The 23,012-nt window shown below is 44.8% G+C and overlaps 2 protein-coding genes and 1 pseudogene across 3 annotated transcripts; 2 read left to right on the top strand and 1 right to left on the bottom strand.

Moving 5' to 3' along the window:
* The first annotated feature begins 2,559 nt into the window (after positions 1-2,559).
* On the top strand, positions 2,560-6,806 carry LOC113836541 (annotated as a pseudogene).
* Positions 6,807-10,242: 3,436 nt separating this feature from the next.
* On the top strand, positions 10,243-16,473 carry LOC118237699 (olfactory receptor 1361-like). Of its 2 annotated transcripts, XM_027424044.2 has the most exons (2): positions 10,243-11,156; positions 15,639-16,473. In XM_027424044.2, the coding sequence occupies exons 1-2, from the start codon at positions 10,243-10,245 to the stop codon at positions 15,706-15,708; spliced, it is 984 nt and encodes a 327-aa protein (XP_027279845.1). In that variant the 3' UTR covers positions 15,709-16,473. The 2 variants fall into 2 exon arrangements, with proteins under 2 accessions (XP_027279845.1, XP_027279846.1); XM_027424045.1 differs by lacking the exon at positions 15,639-16,473 and having other exon boundaries at positions 10,243-11,187.
* A 4,326-nt stretch (positions 16,474-20,799) lies between these two features.
* On the bottom strand, positions 20,800-21,198 carry LOC107980311 (glyceraldehyde-3-phosphate dehydrogenase-like). Its single transcript, XM_035448088.1, has one exon. The coding sequence runs from the start codon at positions 21,181-21,183 to the stop codon at positions 20,800-20,802; it is 384 nt and encodes a 127-aa protein (XP_035303979.1). The 5' UTR covers positions 21,184-21,198.
* Between the last annotated feature and the right edge of the window lie 1,814 nt (positions 21,199-23,012).

Below are 23,012 nucleotides of genomic sequence, written 5' to 3'. Positions count from 1 at the left end.
TGTCTCAAAATAGTAGGTGTTGGCACACACCATTAATACTAATACTTGGGAGTCAAGGTAGGTGGAACTCTGTGAGTTCAAGGCCAGCCTGGTCTGGTGGTATACATAGGGAGTTCCAGGCCAGACAGAGCTGCACAGGAAAAACCTATCTTTAAAAAAAACAGTGGAAAGCAACTGAGGAAGACATTCAAAGATGACCTCTGGTCTCCTCACACATATGCATGGATAGCATATATGCACCATATGTGCACACATACAGAGAGAGGGAGAAAGAGGGGGTGATTGTAATGATAAGTCTTTCCGCCAAAGCCACCCAAGCCTTGCCGCCATGTGGGTGCTTTACACCAGCTGCCCTAGTTCCACCCACCACATTAGGGCCCCAAATAATACACAGAGACTTACATTTATTTTACAATGCTGCTAGCCAATTGACTAGGATTTCTTATATGCTAGCTTAGTCTTAATTATCAACCATAATCATAAGACATAGAGGATGCCTTCTGCTGGCGTCCTCTTCCCAGGCTTACATGGTGGCTCCAGAGAGAAGAGAGCAGGCAGAAGGCATCCTCTATGTCTTATGATTATGGTTGATAATTAAGACTAAGCTAGCATATAAGAAATCCTAGTCAATTGGCTAGCAGCATTGTAAAATAAATGTAAGTCTCTGTGTATTATTTGGGGCCCTAATGTGGTGGGTGGAACTAGGGCAGCTGGTGTAAAGCACCCACATGGCGGCAAGGCTTGGGTGGCTTTGGCGGAAAGACTTATCATTACAATCACCCCCTCTTTCTCCCTCTCTCTGTATGTGTGCACATATGGTGCATATATGCTATCCATGCATATGTGTGAGGAGACCAGAGGTCATCTTTGAATGTCTTCCTCAGTTGCTTTCCACTGTTTTTTTTAAAGATAGGTTTTTCCTGTGCAGCTCTGTCTGGCCTGGAACTCCCTATGTATACCACCAGACCAGGCTGGCCTTGAACTCACAGAGTTCCACCTACCTTGACTCCCAAGTATTAGTATTAATGGTGTGTGCCAACACCTACTATTTTGAGACAAAAGTCCCTCACTGAATCTGGAACTTACTGACTAGTGTAGCCTGCCGAGGCAGTGAATGCCAGGCTTCCTCCTGTCACGGCAGCTGCCTTTTACATAGGTGATGGGGACATGAACTCAGTTCCTCGTTCTTTTATGACTTACACTTTACTGACTGAGCCATCTTTTAACTGCAGTCTTGGTGCCATTAAAGGCTAGCTTGTGCTTTTACAGTGCTGTTTTGTGTGATAAGATTCACAGCATGTGATAACATGCTGAACTTTCTTCTGCCAGAGGCTTACTTGGGCAAGGAAACAAGGAGTGCAGGTGGGCAGCTCTTCTAGACTTCAACACTTTTATCTCCTATCCCAGACAAGCCAGACTCCACTGAGGCTTCTTATCACCTAATTTAGGCTTTATCTGTTAATAAACTACACTCCCCAAAAGGGATTCTTTGATTCTAGTGTGTTGTACTATTTTTAAAAAAGACTTAGTTTTATTTCTGTACACACACACACACATGCACATACACACACACACACACACACACACACACACACACACACAATGCCATATGCTTACAGATGCCCTCAGAGGCCAGAAGAAGGCATTAGATCCCCTATAGCAGAGGTTACAGGCCATTGTGGGCTGCCCAACATAGGTGCTGGCAGCAGAACTCAACCACTGCACCATTTCTCACTTTCCAACTTTGTCCCATTGAGACTCCTCCCCCATTCCCCAAAGTGAGATGTGTATAGATGTGGTCATGGTTGATTTTGCCAATCATTGACACAGACACATGGTCCAACAGAATCGAATTGAAAACCCTGACACCTGTGAATACCTGATTTTTTTAAACAAAGAAGCCAAAACGGTACAATGGGAAAAAAGAAAGCATCTTCAACAAATGGTGCTGGCGTAACTGGATGTCAACATGTAGAAAATTGCAAATAGATCCATATCTATCACCATGCACAAAACTCAAGTCCAAGTAGATCAAAGATCTCAACATAAATCCAGGTAGATACACTGAAGCTGACAGAAGAGAAAGTGGGGGTGCCTACCGCCCAGCTGCCACATAAATCTTACACAGACTTCTTATCACTTATGAATGCCCGACCTTAGCTTGGCTTGTTGCTAGTCAGATTTTCTTAACTTAAACTAACCTGTCTACCTTTTCCCTCTGGGCTTTTATCTTTCTTAATTCTGTATATCTTTCTTTCTTACTCCATGGCTGTCTGGGTGTCTGGCCCCTGAGGTCCTTCTTCTCCTTGTTCTATCTTGCTCCTCTTCTTCCTCGGTTCTCCTCCTATTTATACTCTCTGCCTGCCAGACCCTGCCTATCCTTGTTCCCGTCTCACTGTTGGCCATTCAGCTCTTTACTAGGACCATCAGGTGTTTTTAGACAGGCACAGTAACACAGCTTCACAGAGTTAAACAAATGTAGCATAAACAAAAGTCACACACCTTAAAATAATGTTCTACCATATCACACAGGTGTATTTTTTCTTTGAACTTACAGACATGGACAATTTCCTGCTGGCTGTGATGGCCTATGACCGTTTTGTGGCCATATGCCACCCTTTATACTACACAACCAAGATGACCCATCAGCTCTGTGTCCTCCTTGTGGTCGAGTCATGGGTGTTATCCAGCCTGAATCTCTGTTGCACACCCTGCTCATGGCTTGACTCTCATTCTGTGCAGACAACATCATTCCTCACTTCTTCTGTGACGCCACTCCCCTCCTGAAACTCTCCTGCTCTGACACACACCTCAATGAGCTGATGCTTCTTACAGAGGGAGCTGTGATCATGGTCACCCCATTTGTCTGCATCCTGATCTCCTACATCCACATCACCTCTGCTGTTCTGAGAGTCTCATCCACAAGGGGAAGGTGGAAAGCCTTTTCCACCTGCAGCTCCCACCTGGCTGTGGTCTGCCTCTTCTATGGAACCATCATATCCCTGTATTTCAACCCCTCCTCCTCTCACTCAGCTGGGAGTGACATGGCAGCTGCTATGATGTACACAGTGGTGACCCCCATGCTGAACCCTTTCATCTACAGCCTGAGGAACAGGGACTTGAAAGTGCTTACCATGAAATCATTTTGTGTGTAATGTGAAAAAGCCAATGAAGCCACAATGGGAACTGATACTCAAGAATTCATTTTGACTTTTTAGGGCTTTTGTTTTGTTTTTCTAGAGAAAAGCATGAGAGTCCACAAAGTCTGGTACACCAAATTCAGGCAGGACCTAGCCCCTCCCCGCCTGCATCCAGGCTGAGCAAGGGAATGCCAGTTCATGCACCCAGGATAAGTAGTATGTAAAGTGAAAAAATAATTCAAAGAAAAAAAAAAGAATCTTCCGTGCCATATGCAAAGCTGTAGTTCACTTATTCGTATTGTCCTTGAGGATCATATAGTCTTAATATTATCCATATCTACATATTTTTCACCTTGTTTGTGGACATTAATTTTATTTTCAGAATTTTGCATCCATGTAATATCCCTACAAATATTAGATTTTTGATAAAAATTTGGAGAAATATGAAGAAAAGAAAACTGGTTGTTGGCTTCTGCCAGGGAAACAGGTGGGCTGACTCCAGATCATCATCTCTGCTTCTGTTCTTCCAGATCCAACCCCCCAGTCTCATCCCCAGTCCTAAGTGTCAGCCCCAAATATTCAGAAAAACATTTTACTTAAAATCCACAGTGGCCACACCTATCAGTTCCACATAAAATTTCCCATCAGGCAACACACAATCTCAGACCAGCAAAACCAAAAGAAGGGAAATACACACATAGAGACCATTACCACCCCCCCAACAACAAAATAGATGTGGAAACAGAATCCATCCCATTACATCTAAGAAACATACTTCATCATCAAGGATAGACATTACCTCAGAGTAAAGGATAAGAAAAAGATACCAAGCAACTGGACCTAGGAAACAAGCTGATGTAGACATGTTAATATATAATATCCAACAAAATAGACTTCAAGCCAAAAATAACCAGAAGAGATAGGGAAGGACACTACATACTCATGAAAGGAAAAATCCACAAAGATGACATTTTAATTCTTAACATCTATGCCCCAAACACAAAGGCATCCAAGTTTATAAAAGGAGCATCACTATGATGGCTATTCTTGGTTGCCAACTTGTTTATATCTGGAATGAACTACAATCAGGAAATGGAGGGCACACTTATGATCCCAATCTTGAGTCAGGAAGACAATATGTCTTTTCCCTGGATCTTGAGGATGGATGACACATACCTTTAATCCAGACCTCGAGGCAGGAAGGCACACCTTTAATTTGGGCCACACCTTCTGCTGGAAGCCTATATAAGAACTATGGAAGTGTAAGACCCCCAGAAAGCTCAGGCCTCCAGGATCTCAGCCCAGGACCTCTGTCACCCCAATCACCAGGCAGAGGCGAAAGCTTGATGCAAACTGCATGAGGCTTTATTATAGTTTAACGAGCTAACCCCATTTAACTCGGGTCTTTCATCCATCCACCATGGTGGATGGCTACAAAAGACAGCTCGAAGGGGCTGCATAGAGATCTTATAGGGCAGCATAAGGGGAGTGTCTAGGAGGGCTTGCCCTGTGTTGATTGGCCAACTGGTTGTTATGGTCCATAGGCCCTCCCAGGGTGGTTGCTATGCTCTGTGCGTCATTGCTGTGCGCTTGTCCATAAAGCACACCCAGAGCCATAAAGCATAGCGCCACCAGGTAACTTCTGATTGGTTCCTTGCTACGAGGCAGGCACCTAACCTCTAGTGACCAAGGCAAGGTCAGACAAGCACATATTCGGCTGTTATGGCTGCCGAAAGGGGCAGGCATCTGACCTTAGTGACCAAGACAAGGTTAGGCAAATGTGTGTTTGGCTGTAATGGCTGCTGAAATAGGGAGCTGGTCCCTTCATAAGAAGGAAGGGTTTCTTTGTTCTTTGCCTCCTCTTTCTCTAGATTCTTTGGATGGCGCTCCTATCTGCAACCTTTTCCTTGCCTCCTTATTAAGGCTTCCCTGTGTTGCTGCAAATGGCCTCAGTCTAGCTCAGTGGCCAAAGCCAGCACACTTGATTTTCAAATTCTCTTGTTAGACCCCAGGAAAACTCAGGTATCCAGGGTCCCAGGTCACAACCACGGTCATCCCAATCACCAGGCGGATTCGAGAGCTTGCTGCAAACTGCATGAGGCTTTATTGTAATTTAACGAGCTAACCCCATGTTATCTTGGGTCTTTCATCCACCCACCATGGCGGATGGCTAGCAAAGACTCTGAGAAGCCACAGTACCGAGATCTTATAGGGCAGCGTAAGGGGAGTGTCTAGGGGTATGCACAGGCTCACTATTGGTGTACCCTTCAGGCTTGGAGGGCTTGCCCTGTGTTGATTGGCCAACTGGTTGTTATGGCCCATAGGCCCTCCCAGGGTGGTTGCTATGATCTGTGCATCATTGCTGTGTGCTTGTCCGTAAAGTACACCCAGGGTTGTAAAGCATAGAGCCACCAGCTAACTTCTGATTGGTTCCTTGTCACGAGGCAGGCATCCAGGACAAGGTCATACAAGCATGGGTGTTTGACTGCTATGACTGCCGAAAGGGGAGCTGGTCCTTTCACTCTCAAATCCTAAACACCTCTGCCACTGCACAAATAAAACATCCCAAATTTGGTACATCTGAGCTTTCTCTGCTGTACACCCCTAAAAGTCTCTTGTTGCAGAATATTCTTTTATTAGTGAAGATACCCTTTATTAGTGAAGATGTGTCACTGTGATTGGTTTAATAAGAGCTGAATGGCCATTAGCCAGGCAGGAAAAGGACTTCTGGGGACAGAGTTCTGGGAGGAAGAAAGGAGGAATCTCCAGCCAGATGTTGAGGAAGCAGGATGGGCAGTTCAGAGTAAAAGAAACCCAGCCATATAAAATAGCATAGATTAAAAGATGTAGGTTAATTTAAATTATAAGAACTAAGGGGACAAGCCTAGGCTAAGGCAATCTTTCATAATTAATAAAAGTCTCCATGTTATTTTTTGTGAGATGGCAGCTTAAAGAAAAATCTATCTATAGCTGGGCAGTGGTTGGTGCACACCTTTAGTCCCAGCACTCGGGAGGCAGAGGCAGGCAGATCTCTTTGAGTTCTTGACCAGCCTGGTCTACAAGAGCTAGTTCCAGGAAAGCCTCCAAAGCCACAGAGAAAGCCTGTCTTGAAAAAACAAAACAAAAATCTATCTACAGTCTCTTATTTTTAAGCTTTTTCTACTTTTTCACTCTTCAAAACCTTAATCTTTATGATTTCTCTGTACTCTACTTTTAAGAAATCTTTTTAAACTATTGTGTAAACACTTATCTCATTATTTGTAAATGCTTTATTGTGATTAAAGAATCTATAAGCACTGTAGTAAAAAGCATAAAACTTGTAATGAAAGCTTGAAACTTAATTTGCTATATATGATTAAACTCTTATTTAGAAAAATAGGTCTACTTACTGTATATGTAACAATTTCAACTCTTGTTTAGGATAATAGATGTTTTTAAATAGCTACAATATGACTTGCCTCCATCTTGGCTGATGACCTCATTAGGATAGAAGCAACCATGTGACTGGCAGCCATCTTTACTAAGGTTAGGAAAGTGCTTGCAATGCAACTTCACCACCTCTTGAGTAAGATGGCTGCATGGCATAAACCAACCAAGGCAGCAATCATAGGATTTCTTAGTCCTACTGAGCCCTTGGTTTATCATGCTCTCTACTTTTTAGACTAAGAAGACAGCAGCAGGTCTCCAAAATATTTTGGATTGCTATGAGTTCTTTTAATTTTATGTGCATTGATGTGTTGCCTGCATGCATGTCTGTGTGAGGGTGTCTGGTCTTGGAGTCATAGACAGTTGTGAGCTGCCATGTGGGTGCTGGGAATTAAACCTGGGTCCTCTAGTAGAGCAGTCAGTGCTCTTAAAACCAGTGAGCCATCTCTCCAGCCCTAGTATGAATCTTTGTATGATAAATCCTAAGGTTATAAAGGTCTACTCAGATTAACAAAAGCTAATTTAGAGATATACAGCTAATTACTTCTATCTTTGCTAACTGTTCAATAACAGGCTTCAAATAAATTTTAAATAAGAACCAACATATTGAAGGAACCGGCTTCCCTTTTGGCAGCCATGACAGCCGAACACGTGCTTGCCATAAACCTGCCTTGGTCACTTAGAGGTCAGATGCCTGTCTTGTGACAAGGAACCTTAGTCACTTAGAGGTCAGATGCCTGTCTTGTGACAAGGAACCAATCAGAAGTTAGTTGGTGGCGCTATGCTTTACGACCCTGGGTGTGCTTTACGGACAAGCGCACGACAATGACGTAGAGAGCATAGCAACCACCCTGGGAGGGCCTATGGGCCATAACAACCAGTTGACCAATCAACACAGGGCAAGCCCTCCAAGCCTGGAAGCACACCAATCGTGAGCCTGTGCGTAAGCCTGTGCGTACCCCTAGACACTCCCCTTACGCTGCCCTATAAGATCTTTTGGGAGACCCAAGGAGCCGTCTTTTCTAGCCGTCCGCCATGGCAGGTGGGTGAAAGACCCGAGCTAACATAGGGTTAGCTCGTTAAATTACAATAAAGCCTCGTGCAGTTTGCAGCAAGCTCTCGAATCCACCTGGTGATTGGGGTGACCGAGAACCTGGCCTGAGACCCCGGATACTTGAGTTTTCGGGGGTCTAACAATATGTTTGATTAACCTTGATTAAAGTTTATAAATTCCTAAGGTTATAAAGGTCTTCTTAGGTTAGCAGAAACTGACTTAGAGATGTATGTCTAACCACTTACAACTTTGCTATATTCAACAGCCTTCTTCTAGAAAATAAGGTAACAGCAGGGCAGTGGTGGTGCACGCCTTTAATTTCAGCACTCGGGAGGCAGAGGCAGGAGGATCTCTGTGAGTTTGAGGCCAATCTGGACTACAAGTCAGTTCCAGGGCAGCCAGGGCTGTTACAGAGAGAAACCCAGTCTCAAGAACAGAGGAAAAAAGAAAGAAAGAAAAGAAGGAAGGAAGAGAGAGAGAGAGAGAGAGAGAGAGAGAGAGAGAGAGAGAGAGAAAATAAGGAAATAGAACTGACACATACTTCCAGCCTTGGTGGCTACAGTGTGATCTCCCAGAAAACAAAAACAGGCTTTGAGAGGTGGCTCATGCCTTTAACACTGCATTCAGGAGGATCTGAGTCCAATCACGAATCTTTCTTTAGTAGGGGTGGCAGAGCTTAAGTAGGGCTGGTGGAGCCACACTCTTAAGAAACTATAAATTTGAAGACATGGGTGATTCATTGTGTGCTGGGGAGACAGCCAAAGGAGGTCAACTCTTGGTGCATGCAGTATTTCAGCCATGCCTGGCCACATACTCTTCCATCTTTCCCCGTCCTTCCCAGTATTTTACATCAAATTTTTAAGTGTTAGCTTCAGTTCTAATTCCATCTATTGCAGTCTAGTCACCCATCTTCCTGCCTGGAAATGTGCTATAAGTCCTATGCAGTAAATGGCCAGGTGGGAAAGAAAGAGGGACATTCACCAAACAGTGCTGCAATACCTCAGTCTCTGCTGTAAGACGGAGACATCTGAACCAACAGCAAACCTGTAGGCTTAGGGTGCCGAGATGATGCAGTTTAAGGGAATTTCCCCTGGGACTTGTCTCCACCCAGACTGCTTTATTGCAGAGTTCTGACCCAGGAATAAAATGTTACCCTTCTTCTTCATTGTTGGTCCACAGAGACTAGGAGCTAGGCAGGACAATTACTGTCTGCCTGTCCTTAATGAGATGCTCTGGGAGTCTAGCCCAGTGGGAAGGATGCTGCAGTAAATACCCATCTGAGTCCCCCAAACCTCCTTGCTGCACAGAAGGCTAGGATGGTGATCACCCACTCTTCGCTTGCTCAAAGCCCTCTTAGGATTCTAACCCTTTCCCATCCTTAGAATAAAGAACACCACTGCCCAGCAACTCCAAGGAAGTGAACATGGGCCAGTTACAGCACTGACTTGTGAGGTATTGTAATAGCAGTGCTGATGCCAATTTAGTTAATGAAAAACGATGCTAACTCCTCCATATTGAAGGACCAATAGCAACATTTGTGATTCCATGAGGCTAAATTAGAGCCGAACACAACAGTAACTAGCTATTTCTCATTATATTTTGAAAGTTCATTACACTCAGTGGTGTGTGTGTGTGTGTGTGTGTGTGTGTGTGTGTGTGTGTGTGTGTGTGTATACAGCATATGTGGAAGTCAGAGGATATCTTTTAGGGGAATTTCTTTCTCCTTCCACTATGTGGATCCTGGGTGCTTGACTCAGGGTGTCAGGCTAGGTATAAGTGTCTTCGCATATTGACATGTCTCTCTGGCCCTTGCTATTTTTCTTTTCCCTATGAGCTGCTAAGACTGGGGGAAAGACAGGGAAAGTTATCAGGGATTTTAGGGAAGGGTCATCTGTGTATGCATGAAGACAATATATGTACTAGTGTGTGTGTGTGTGTGTGTGTGTGTGTGTGTTACATATGCCACAATGCACATGTGGAGCCAAGGGACAGCTCTGTGAAAGTGGTACTCTCCTTCCAACTTTAAGTGTTTTGGGCTCAAACTCAAGCTGTCATGTTTGTTCAGTAAATGGTTTAACCCACTGAAACATCTTCCATCTCACGTATATATGTTTTTATGTTATAGTTAATAAAGCATAAGGGTGAATCTGGTGAGACCAGAATAATCTAGGATTGGGAGTTGGAGGTTGAGAGTATGAGCACTATGGGTAGATCCCGATTCAGCAAATCTAATGGAGGTTTTATTTTTTAAACACACACACACACACACACACACACACACACACACACACACACACTTATTTTATGTCTATGTGTATTGTGTATTTTCTTGAATGTATGATAGCAAAAGATGCAGTGCCCATAGAGGCCAGGAGAGGGCGCTAGATCACCTGGAAAACGGTTATACACTAAAGCTGGCCACCCTATGATTGAATCTGGGTCCTCTGGAAGACCAGGCATTTTAATAGTTAAAACATTTCTCCAGCCCTATGCAGATTTTTGTTTGTTTGCATTTGTTTTTTGTTTTGTTTTAAATATGGCAAGGTATGTAGTATGATTTGTTGCATTCAAACCCTTTAGCTCCTACATCTCTCTCTCTCTTCTCTAGCTGGGATCAGACCTATGGGAGGCACTAACCAGTCTATGGTCTCCGAGTTCCTCCTCCTGGGACTCTCCAGGCAGCCTCAGCAGCATCAGCAGCTCCTCTTCCTGCTTTTCCTCATCATGTACCTGGTCACTGTCCTGGGAAACCTGCTCATCATCCTGGCCATCGGCACAGACTCCCACCTGCATACCCCCATGTACTTCTTCCTCAGCAACCTGTCCTTTGTGGATGTCTGCTTCTCCTCCACATCTGTCCCCAAGGTGCTGGCCATACACATACTCAGGAATCAAGCCATTTCCTTCTCTGGGTGTTTCACACAGCTGTATTTTCTTTGTGCATTTGCTGTCATGGACAATTTCCTGCTGGCTGTGATGGCCTATGACCGTTTTGTGGCCATATGCCACCCTTTACACTATGCAACCAAGATGACCCATCAGCTCTGTGCCCTGCTGGTGGTCGGGTCGTGGGTGTTATCCAGCCTGAATGCTCTGTTGCACACCCTGCTCATGGCTCGACTCTCATTCTGTGCAGACAACATCATCCCCCACTTCTTCTGTGACGCCACTCCCATCCTGAAACTCTCCTGCTCTGACACACACCTCAATGAGCTGATGCTTCTTACAGAGGGAGCTGTGATCATGGTCACCCCATTTGTCTGCATCCTGATCTCCTACATCCACATCACCTCTGCTGTTCTGAGAGTCTCGTCCACAAGTGGAAGGTGGAAGGCCTTCTCCACCTGCAGCTCCCACCTGGCTGTGGTCTGCCTCTTCTATGGAACCATCATATCCCTGTATTTCAACCCCTCCTCCTCTCACTCAGCTGGGAGTGACATGGCAGCTGCCATGATGTACACAGTGGTGACCCCCATGCTGAACCCTTTCATCTACAGCCTGAGGAACAGGGACATGAAAAGGGCTTTAAGGAAAGTGCTTACCATGAAATATTTATCTACTCAATAATGTTTGAAGCTGTATTATAGAGGAACTATAATAGCTAAGAATCCTATATGTTTTTATCAATTTTCTGAAACTTAGAACTTGTCTTTTGTAGGAAAATTGTCTACTATCTGTCCTGGATACAAAACCCAGGATACAGATCTTTAAGTAACAGAGAGATAAAAACTTAACAAATGTCATTTTTCATATTGCCATGTCTATTTCCCCTCCCAGGGTGATCCATGTGTCCCTCTTAGGGTCCTTGATGTTACCTAGCTTCTCTGGAGCTGTGGCTTGTGGTCTGGTTATCCTTTGCTTTACATCTAGTCTGCACTTATGAGTGAGCACATACCTTGTTTGTCTTTCTGGGTCTGGGTTACCTCACTCAGAATGATTTTTTTCTAGTTCTATCCATTTGCCTGCAAATTTCATTATGTCATTGTTTTTAACATCTGAGTAGTACTCTATTGTATAAGTGAACCCCGTTTTCTTTATCCATTCTTTGGGTGAGGGGCATCTAGGTTGTTTCCAGATTCTGGTTATTATGAATAATGTTGATATGAACATAGTTGAGCAAGTGTCATTGTGGTACGATTGAGCATTCTTTAGGTATATGCCCAAGAGTGGTAATTCTGAGTCTGGAGGTAGATTGATTCCCAATTTTCTGAGAAATTATCATACTGATTTCCAAAGTGGCTGGATAAGTTTGCACTGCCACCAGCAGTGGAGGAGTGTTCCCCTTACTCCTCATCCTCTCATAGGCTGTCATCAGTGTTTTTGGTCCTAGCCATTCTGACAGGTGTAAGATGGTATCTCAGAGTTTTTTTTTTTATTTACATTTCCCTCATGACTGAGGATGTTGAGCAGGTCCTTAAATGTTTTTCAGGCATTTGAGATTCTTATGTTGAGAATTATCTGTTTAGCTCTGTACCCTATTTTTCCATTGGGTTATTTTGTATTTTGATGTCTAGCTTTTTTAGTTCTTTGTATATTTTGGAGATCAGCTCTCTGTCAGATGTGGGGTAGGTGAAGATCTTTTCCCATTGTGTGGGTTGTTGTTTTGTCTTATTTACCATCTCCTTTGCCTTACAGAAGCTTTTCAGTTTCATGTCCAATTTATTGATTGTTGCTCTCAGTGTCTGTGCATCTGGTGTTATGTGTAGAAAGTGGTCTCCTGAACTAGTTCATTCAAGACTACCTCCCATTTTCTCTTCTATCAGCTTCAGTGTACCTGGATTTATGTTAAGGTCTTTGATCTACTTGGACTTGAGTTTTGTGCATGGTGATAGATATGGATCTATTTGCAATTTTCTGCATGTTGATATCCATTTATGCTAGCACCATTTATTGAAGATGCTTTCTTGCTTTGACTTCTTTGTTAAAAGTCAGATATCCATAGGTTTCAGGGTTTTCAATTCAATTGGACCATGAGTCTGTGTCAGGACTTGGTAAAATCAACCATGACCACACCTGTACTTTTCATCTCACTGTAAGAGACAGAGCACCGCTTTGGGGAATGGGGGAGGAGTCTCAATGGGACAAAGATGGAAAGGACCAATGATAAACACAGGCTTGTGTTGGGTGTGGTTGTAATTGGGAATTGATACCTGTTCGGTATGAGATGGCCTTTCCAATTTGGGATGATTCTGAATGGCTATTTTCATGCACCTCACCCAGGAGATTGGACTCTGATTGGCCAAGCAGCAGCAGTCACATGTGTCAGCCATTTTCAGGGCAGTGGATGCTGTTGTTTTTGTTGGGAGCTCTGTGTGGTCACAACATGGTCTTCCGTGTCTTGTGCTGTCACTGTATCAGAGACCTTATTTGCTACTGATGCTCTAAGTAATTCTCCGTGTCCCTTAGCAGAGTGCCAGGACCCAGCTGGGAGTGCTTAGACCATCTCTGGAGCAGCACAGCTGTTCATTCTCTCTCACAGCAGAGACCTTGCCTGAGTCCACCTCAGGGGAAGGTCTGACCAGGTGTGTTGAGGAGGAAGGGTTTTTGGAGCTGCAGGAAACCCTAATTCTGCAGCTCACTGGGCTTAATGTGTTATTCTTATTTTTGTTATGTAGCATATAACATTAGGCAGGAAATTGGTCAACTCAATAAAAACAAACTGTGCTGTGCCTTCTACAATTCCAGTGTCCGACATGTCAGTCAACTCTCTCCTCTTTTCCTCTTTCTGTTCCATTTGTTAGTGTTTAGTTGTAGGGAGCTGCAGAAAACCGCACCCAAAAGATGGCGCCGGTTTCCGCCTTCCGCCAGCCCGACGGCGAGCGCTCTCTGTGGTAAACAACTCCAAATATGGTAAAGGTCATGTATCCTCTTAATTCTGCTTGGAGACAACCTATCCTGGCGCGCCACGTAGGGTTAGGTGATTGGTAGATGTAGACTATATCAAGCCCCGTCTCCCTCGGCCCGGGGCCGCCGCCGCCGCTGCCGCCTCCATTATACATTGTACAAAGCAAAGAGGTTCCCGATTAAACTGTGTTTGAAGAAGATTCCTCGGTGTGGCGTCTTTCTTGCTGGTCAAGGGTGGACGCCGCAAGTGGTGGCCCGAACGGGGAATCAGAACTTCTCACAGTCGGGGGTAAGTTCCCAAGGTAAGTGGAACTGTAAAGTCCGCGGTGAATGCGGAGATAGGTCTCCGGTAAAGGAGCACCAAGGTCCTCGGGAAAGAGGAGATAGGTCTCCGGTAAAGGAGCACCAAGGTCCTCAGGAAAGAGGCGATAAAGTCTCCGGTAAAGGAGCAACAAAGCCCTCGGGAAAGAGGCGGTAAAGTCTCCGGAAAGGAGCAACACTGTTCGCGACAAAAGCGAACCGAAAGTAAAAAACCTCGCTTCTGCTTTAATTTGCAGAGTGAGAGTAAGTTAATGGACCCCGCTATTATAGTGGTGATTTGGCTGCTTTTTGACATCGCAGTGTGGGCTTTTATTTTCTGGTGGTGTTATCCGACTTGCAGTGAGAAATCAAAGGAGAAACAGAAAAGGGATAAGAAGCAAGTTTATCCTTCTCTAGGAAGGTTGAGAAAGGAGTTAAAAGAACCAGGAGAGGATTCAGAATCAGAGCAGGATATATGTGAGGATGAGGACATCATGGAGGAAGAGGAGGAAGAGATTATTGAGCTCATGTAAAAACATTCATTAAAAGTATCAGAAAAACAGCGTCCTAAAATGGCGACTGTAAAGCAAGGGCACCGCCCTACCACTCCTCCCCCCTACTGCTCGAAAGAGGAAGTAGGAGGTCCTGGTTGCTCCACCTTCTGTCCGGAAGTGTGGCGTACGGTTCGCACTGAGCTTCAGGTTACTCAACCACTGGCTTATCCAGTTTTTACAGACGGTAACCAACAGAGATATCATGAACCAATTGACTTTAAAATAGTCAAAGCTCTGGCAGAATCGGTACGCACCTATGGGGTGACGGCAGCTTTTACAATTGCTCAGGTAGAAGCGCTCGGTCGCTACTGTATGACACCCAGTGATTGGACAAATTTGGTAAGAGCTTGCTTATCACCAGGACAATATTTGGATTGGAGAGCTTTTCAAATTGAGTTTGCCAATGATCAAGGTGCGATTAATCGTGCAGCTGGTGATCAATATTGGGATGTGGACATGCTTCTTGGTCAAGGACGTTTTGCACAGCAACAAACAGGATATCCTCCTCAAGTGTATGATCAGATTAATCAAATAGCCATTAGGGCTTGGAGGTCTCTGCCTAACAAAGGTGAGGTCAGTGGAAATCTTACAAAGATATTACAGGGTCCTATGGAACCCTTTTCAGACTTTGTGGCAAGAATGGTAGAAGCTGCAGGAAGAGTGTTTGGGGATCCAGATACTGCTATGCCTTTGATCAAACAGCTGATTTATGAACAGTGTACAAAAGAGTGCAGAGCTGCAATAACTCCATATAAGGGTAAAGGCCTTGAAGTCTGGATGAAAGTTTGTAGGGAGTTAGGGGGTCCGCTGACTAATGCTGGCCTAGCAGCTGCTGTGATGCAATTAACTAAGAAAGGTGGAGGTTCAGGAGCTTGCTTTAAATGCGGCAAGCAAGGGCATTTGAAAAAGCAATGCCCCGAGGGAGGAAACACTAAAGTCAATAACTTTGCTCCGCGCCCTAAGCAACCTGGCTTATGTCCTAGATGTAGAAAAGGAAATCATTGGGCTAAGGATTGTAGATCAGTAAAAGACATCAGTGGACAGCCTCTTGTTCAGGGGTATGGAGGAGCCCGTCCAAAAAACGGACGACGGGGCCCACGACCCCAGGGCCCACAAATATATGGGGCCATGGAGGATCAGAACCAGGAGCAGAGTCCCGAAACCTGGCCCTCTCTTCGTCATCCGAGGGACCGAGGAGAGCCACTACAGGCTCCGCGGGGCTGGACTTACGCTCCACCACCAGACTCGTATTAACTCCCAGAATGGGGGTCCAGCTTGTTGACACCGATTTTAAGGGACCCCTTGAGCCTGGCACAGTAGGTTTGCTTATAGGAAGATCATCTGCAGCATTGAAAGGTTTACGAGTACATCCTGGAGTTATAGATCCTGATTACATGGGTGTAGTAAAGATCATGGTAGAATCTCCTAGAGGGATTACAGCCATTTCTCCTGGAGACAGGATAGCACAGTTACTGCTTTTGCCAAGCTTGCATGACAAGTTTCCAGCACAAGCCAGAGAGAGAGGAGAGGGAAACTTTGGCTCCACTGGATCAAACTTAACTTTCCTAGCTTTAGACCTTGATCAACGTCCAACCCTTGAGTTAATAGTGAATGGTAAGAAAATCTTAGGCTTACTAGATTCTGGAGCTGATAAGAGCATCATAGCCACTAAAGATTGGCCCTCTGGCTGGCCTATACAGGTTTCTTCTCAAAGTTTACAAGGTTTAGGCTATGCTAAGGCTCCTGATATGAGTGCTAGACAATTGCCTTGGAAAGATCAGGAAGGGCATTCAGGGACCATGCAACCTTATGTGTTAGACTTACCAATTTCATTATGGGGAAGAGATTTGTTAAAGGATATGGGTTTTAAACTCACAAATGAATACTCAGAAACATCTCAAGGTATCATGAAACGAATGGGATACGTCCCAGGCCGAGGCCTCGGGAAACATCTGTAGGGTCGTGCCAGTCCTATTATCCCACAACCAAGACCAAAGAATCTAGGTCTGGGTTTTTCCTAGGGGCCACTGAGGGAGGTATTCCTATTACCTGGAAAACAGAGGAGCCGGTATGGGTTCCTCAGTGGCCACTTTCCTCTGAAAAACTGGAAGCTGCTAAGACTCTAGTGCAGGAGCAGCTGGATCTGGGGCATATAAAAGCCTCTGTATCTCCATGGAATACTCCTATTTTTGTCATTAAGAAAAAATCTGGTAAATGGAGATTGCTTCACAATCTTAGAGCTATTAATCAGCAGATGCAAATTATGGGCCCTGTACAACGTGGTCTTCGGGCAATCTCACTGTGGATAGTTGGGATAAGCTTGGAAAAGATCTAGATTTTGCCTGGGCACAGGGAACGCTGAAGCCAGGGACGAGGCCTATTTGGAAAATGGTTCGCAGCTGTCTAGAGGATCAAAGATGCCGCAAGGCTGTAGAAGAGGGGCAGGAGACGTTAGAACAGCTGAAGGAAATAAATAGATGCAAGTCATGGGGCCTGTGCAGCGTGGTTTACCATTGCTGTCAGCCCTACCCAATCATGAAGAACCTGATTTGTGATGTGTGCAGGATAGTGTTAGGTTTGCTTTTACTTTACCTTCTATTCTCCATACCATTATATGAGTGGGTGGTTTTACCCCAGGGTATGGCCAATAGCCCCACTATGTGTCAGCTTTTTGTGTGTCATGCTATTGCTCCTATTAGAGAGAAATACCCTGCTGTGAGATGTGTCCACTATATGGATGACATTCTCTTAACTAGTAAGGAGTTGAAATTGCTGCACTTAGCATATGGAGATTGCATTGGATATCCAATCTACCCTTAATGCTCAATTGAAAGGTGGCATTATGGTTTTGAATCAACACATTGATCTATTGCAGGAACAATTGGATACTTTATGGTAACTGGCACAGTTGGGATGTGAATGGAGAATGCCTGGTTTGTGTATAACAGCTGTTTCCTATCAGAATTATTCTTTAGCAGCAAACATGTCTAAACAACCTTCATAGTATCTTCTAGGCAACTGGTCTGGGGATTTTGACAAGCTGATGCAGGAGCTGAGACTCTCCATAGTGCATGTGAATTCCACCAGGGTCGACATCTCGGTTGCGGAAGGACTGTCTGCGTGGATCACTCAAGCCATGAATCATCTGAAAGAGTGGGCAGGAATGGGTGCCCTGGGAGGAATGCTTATCCTAGTTAGTTTCATAGCGTTATGGTGTATCTGCAGGATGAGGGTCACACAGCAGAGAAGTAATACCATGATTGCACAAGCCATTAGTTTAGTTAAGGAATGGGCTGGAATAGGGGTTATGTTTTCCATGATGCTGTTAGCCATTTTTGTTTGCTTGTGGTGCCTATGCAGGATCAGGAAGTCACAAAAATCCCAAGCTGCTATGTTGGTACAGGCCTTTGCTGCTGTGGAAGCAGGACAGTCCCCTCAAGCATGGTTATCCATGCTGACAGACAAATAGATGTCTGTCTCGCCCTTGCTGAGTGAGTGATGCGTATCTGAATCAGTCATGCTCAATGACGGGCACCTACCCTCATGCTGAGCGAATAAGCATACATGTGTTCCCTTCAACCTAAGACATGAGCCTGTGAGGGCGACACAGTGACTCTTTGACGGGTAAGATAGGGACACTGGGGTTGAACCTAAGACAGAGATGACTGAAATCTGACAACAGATAGATACTGCTACTCCTATAATATTAAAACAAAAAGGGGGAACTGTAGGGAGCTGCAGAAAACCGCACCCAAAAGATGGCGCCGGTTTCCGCCTTCCGCCAGCCCGACGGCGAGCGCTCTCTGTGGTAAACAACTCCAAATATGGTAAAGGTCATGTATCCTCTTAATTCTGCTTGGAGACAACCTATCCTGGCGCGCCACGTAGGGTTAGGTGATTGGTAGATGTAGACTATATCAAGCCCCGTCTCCCTCGGCCCGGGGCCGCCGCCACTGCTGCCGCCTCCATTATACATTGTACAAAGCAAAGAGGTTCCCGATTAAACTGTGTTTGAAGAAGATTCCTCGGTGTGGCGTCTTTCTTGCTGGTCAAGGGTGGATGCCGCATTTAGTGGTGTATTCAATTAGCTACTCTTTGTGTTTGTTTGTTTGTTTGTTTGTTTGTTTTGATAGCCTCTCTATGTAGGCCTGGCTGTCCAGCAACTTTCATTTAGTTAAAAATTTATACATTCTCTTTCACTTTCAAAAGTGTCATTGTTTCCCTTTTCCCGTTGAGGCCTATAATTTGGTTTTGCTGATCTTGTGTATTTTTGTTAAGGTTTCTATTTTTCAATTGTAATCAAAATTTTAATTAATTTTATTTTTGTCTTTTTATTTTTTAGTTTTTTGGATAACTTGCAATGCATTCTGTACCACCACCACCCAGTTCCTTCCAGATTCATATCCCTCTCTCAACTTACCCAATTTTTTCCCCTTTTCTCCCCCTTTTTACATCCACCAAGATTGATTTGTGCTGCCCATACTCCCAGGATGGTGACCTTCCACTGGAGTGTGGCTGAGTTAAGCAGGCTACACTCTTAAAGAGAACTGTCTCTTCCCTCCCTAGTGGCCAACACTTGCCAACAGCTCTCCAGTTAGGGGAGACTTCTTGCCCATGTCCTCTGCAGCTTATGTGTGGTCAGATTGGACAAGTCATGCATGTTGTCACAGCCACTGTGTGCAGCTGCCGTACCGTGCCTGGAAGACACTGTTTTCTTCTAGTCACCCACCACATCTAGGTTTTTTCTTTTTGTTTTTGTTTCTGTTTTCCAAGGCAGGTTTTTGTTTCTGTGAAGCCCTGGCTATTCTGGAACTCGCTCTGTAGACCAGTGTAACCTTGAACTCAGGGAAATTTGCTGGCCTACACTCCCCAAATGCTGGGACTAAAGGTGTGTGCCACCACCACTATGCCACTTCTAGTTCTTATACTCCTTCTTGTTGTCTTTCTCCTTCTTCCTCCACCTCTTCCTCCCTTTTTTTTTCTTTTTGGGTTTCTCACTCTTTTTGGATAAAGTTGATAGGACTTCTGAGAAGTATAGGTTATTGTTTTTAAACAAACTTGAGAACTTTTCAGCCATTATTTCTAGTAGTAATTTCCCCCTCCTCCCTCTCCTTTCCCCTAGAGTCCTGTCATGTATCTACGAGCACTGCCTACCATACCCTCTGTTCATTTTCTTCACTCTTTCTTCCTCTCTACTCTTCACGTTGCACTGTCTCTATCACTCTATCTTCAACTTTGATCCCTCTTCTTCTAGTTCACATCTTCTGAAGCCCTTTGATGAGCGGTTTATTTCAATTAGATCTTCCCAACTCCAGAATTTCCCCTTGGCCCTTGTTTTCCTCCCACATTCCCCATTTCCCTATTCTTTGATGTGACATTGTCGTCAAACTTTCATTTACATTTATTTGTTTGTTTACTGTTCATGTTTTCTGGAGTGGGAGCATGTATTCTAAGGCTTACCCATGTGGGGCAGAGGACCACTTGTTGGCTTTCTCCTTTCTTGGTGTAGATCCAGAGGATGACAAGCAGGTCCTCAGGCTCAGCAGCAATTGCCATTGTCATGTGATCTGTCTTCCCAGCCTTCCTTTACTCCTTTAAGCCTGATTGACATTCCATCTGTCAATATTTTTACAATGGCTCCTTTGAAGTATTGTTGTTAAAGATGACTTCTGCTCTCTCTCACAGGAAGCTGCTGCAATCATTTTGATATTCTTGATGAATGGGTCATGATTTCCTGTTTCTTTGCATGCCTTCACCATGTTGTTGCTGTTTGAAGTGGACAATTTTGAAATTTCTGGACCAGTCCCAGCTGCTCTTGTATGCTTCTTATTGTTTGCTTGTTTAATTATCTATTGCTGGCTGGGCTATTTTATGAGCTCCATCTCCACCAACAACAGGCATCCTCCTCACCCCTTGCACAGCATACACACAAGATGAACATGTGCTCTCCCCCCACCCAGGAACCCAGTCACAGAGTAATTCCAGCAGAGGAACTGAACCTGAGGTTGGTGCTGGGTGTGCTCTGACTCTGATAGCACAGCTCCCGGATGATTTAGTCTTTCTGTTTCGATGGGTCTTGGTGTAGAGTCCAGGCAAGGCTTGAGCTTCTGCCTCACACTTCCCAGTGTTGGGTGACAGTCTTGCAGCTCCTATTGACAGTGTTTCATTGTCTCTCAGGGATCACAGTTGCCCTTTGGGACATCATTGTGTGTTCGAGGAGTTTCAATTTTCTTAAAGTTTCCTATTTATTGGATGAAACTACTAACTCTAAGTTTTTATTGATTTTATTTTATGTACATGGAAGTTTGGCCTCCTTGTTCATGGCTGGTGCCCAAAGACTTCAGGGTATCCGATGCCCTGGATGGGGAGTTACAGAAGGTGTGAGAACCAAGAAGTGGGTGCTGGGAATCAAACCCAGATCCTCTTGAAGAGCAGCCAGTGCTCTCAATCAATGAGTCCTTTCTCCAGCCTTACTAAGACTTCATGGGGGCATCAGCAGAAGGGGCGGAGATGATGACCCTCTTGACCCGCCCTTCAAGTGGGCCCCAGCCTTCTCCATGGTGGTGAAGACGCCAGTAGATTCCACAACATACTCGGCGCCAGCATCACCCCATTTGATGTTGGCAGGATCTCGCTCCTGGAAGATGGTGATGGCCTTCCCGCTGATGACAAGCTTCCCATTCTCAGCCTTGACTGTGCCTTTGAACTTGCCATGGGTAGAGTCATACTGGAACATGTAGACCATGTAGTTGAGGTCAATGAAGGGGTCATTGATGGCAACAATGTCCACTTTGCCAGAAGTGAAGGCAGCCCTGGTAACCAGGAGTCCAATACGGCCAAATCCGTTCACACCGACCTTCACCATTGCGTCTCTGGAGCGAGGCTGGCACTGCACGAAAAGATGTGGCTGTCTCTAGTACAGGGAGGAGCAGAGAGCCAGGTCAAGGACTCTTATCAATTCTCTTGCCTCAGCCTTCATAATCCTGTCATTACATGTATGAACCACCATGCCCAACTATCATGTTCATGAAAATCTTTTCTTACAATAAGTAGATCAACAACACTTGGCTTTCAACATGCCCACCGAGGACTGCTCCAGATATTCCTGACTTGAGAGCAGGACAGCAGCAGGGCTTTCTCCAGCTCCCTCCAGCTCCTCTATGCATCTTTAGTCTTTGCTCTCAACACTTGCTTGGGAGATAACTGCCAGCTTCTGGACTTATGGGGACAGGAATATTACACTTAAGATGGCCTAGGAGTTTGCAGTCTCCTGTCTCATTACTGAGACCATTTATGATCCTCCCTGGAAGGGAGGTGGTAGAGTATAAACAGGGCTCTTGAAGACACACTCCTGGTGTCTATAGATTAGGCAGCTTTTGCAAAATGGTGATCCATGGTGAGCTGGGAAGACATCCCTGAGAAGTCTACTGTCTGAGCATGGAGTCCCTCAGTCACAGCAGGCTTGCACTCCTCTGTCTCTCTCCTCTCTTGGGGCTCCTCACATCAATGCTTTGCTATAGTATTATCTGCTCCTCTAGAACTTCCAGCACCCCTTGTCCTCAAAGCCATAAGCTGCATGTAGTCAATAGCAAAGAGGAAAGTTTCACCAAGACACGGCTGCAATAGTCCCTGTTTATGTACCAAGAAGGAAAATCTGAATAACTGACTCAATCTAAAACCTTAGACAAGTAAAGATGATGAAATCTGAGGACATAGGGAATTTTCTCTGGGAACTGTTGCTACTCAATTTTTTTCTTGTAGTTCCTGGGCTAGAGAGGTGGCCCAGTGTTGAAGAGCCCAGGTTGTTCTTCCAGAAGACCCAAGATCAATTCCTAGCAGTCCCATGGCAAGGCATATCTGTCTGTAACTCCAGTTCCAGGGTTCTGACATCCTCATGCAGACATACATGCAGGCCAAACACCTGGAAACTAAAGTAAAATTAAATAAAAATTTAGTTCTTTTAGAAGTCTGTACAGTGATTTTTTTATTTATCACATTCAGCATTCTTCCACTTGCTCCTAGATCCATAGTCCCTTCCCTACTCCATGTTTTAATTAGTTGTTTTTTTTTTCTCTCATATGCATCAGGTTCAGTTTGTGCTGCCTGTGTATTCCTGGGTATGTGGCTGTCCACAGGAGCACAGTTGACATACAAAGGACTACACTCAGAAGGAAACTGACTCTCCCTTTCTTTCCTAGAAGGTATTAATTGCCAATAAACTCCTCATCAGAGGGCAGACTTCATGCACTATTCCCCTCTCCATGCTGGCCTTTAGTCTGGCTAAAATCAAAACACCCAGACCTGATCTGCATGTGGTGAGAAGCAACCTTGTGTCTTACTAGAAAATAATTTAAAGGGCTGGTTGTGTGGTACACACAATGTCAATACTCAAGGAGTGAAGCTAGATCCTAATTGGTCTGTGTAATCAATAAAAACCTGGAGTCAGATATGCAGGGTGAAAGCTGAAAGATCAGAGAAGCAAAGGAGCAGTCAGCCACTGGAATTCTTATCTCTATGAAATCTTAGACTGAAAGGAGTAAGATCCTATCTCCACCCACCTTGTAATCCTGTCTCTACCTCCCTAGTGCTGGAATTAGAGAAGTGTGCCTCCCAAGTACTTCTTTCTCAGGCATGAGATCCCAAGTGCTGAGAACAAAGGTGTGTGCCACCACTGCCTTGGCTCTGTGGTTAACT

The sequence above is a fragment of the Cricetulus griseus genome, chromosome 7 (assembly GCF_003668045.3).
Source record: "Cricetulus griseus strain 17A/GY chromosome 7, alternate assembly CriGri-PICRH-1.0, whole genome shotgun sequence".
Taxonomy (NCBI): Eukaryota; Metazoa; Chordata; class Mammalia; order Rodentia; family Cricetidae; genus Cricetulus; species Cricetulus griseus.
The sequence above is the reverse complement of the archived record's forward strand: the minus strand, read 5'-3'. Positions and strand labels throughout refer to the sequence as shown.

Coding starts and splice junctions, on each gene's coding strand:
- LOC118237699 (XM_027424044.2), top strand. CDS start 10,243: ATGGGAGGCACTAACCAGTCTATGGTCTCCGAGTTCCTCCTCCTGGGA. Junction 11,157..15,638: donor AAAAGGGCTTTAAGGAAAGT/GCTTACCATGAA, acceptor CTGGCACAGTAG/GTTTGCTTATAGGAAGATCA.
- LOC107980311 (XM_035448088.1), bottom strand. CDS start 21,183: ATGGTGAAGGTCGGTGTGAACGGATTTGGCCGTATTGGACTCCTGGTT.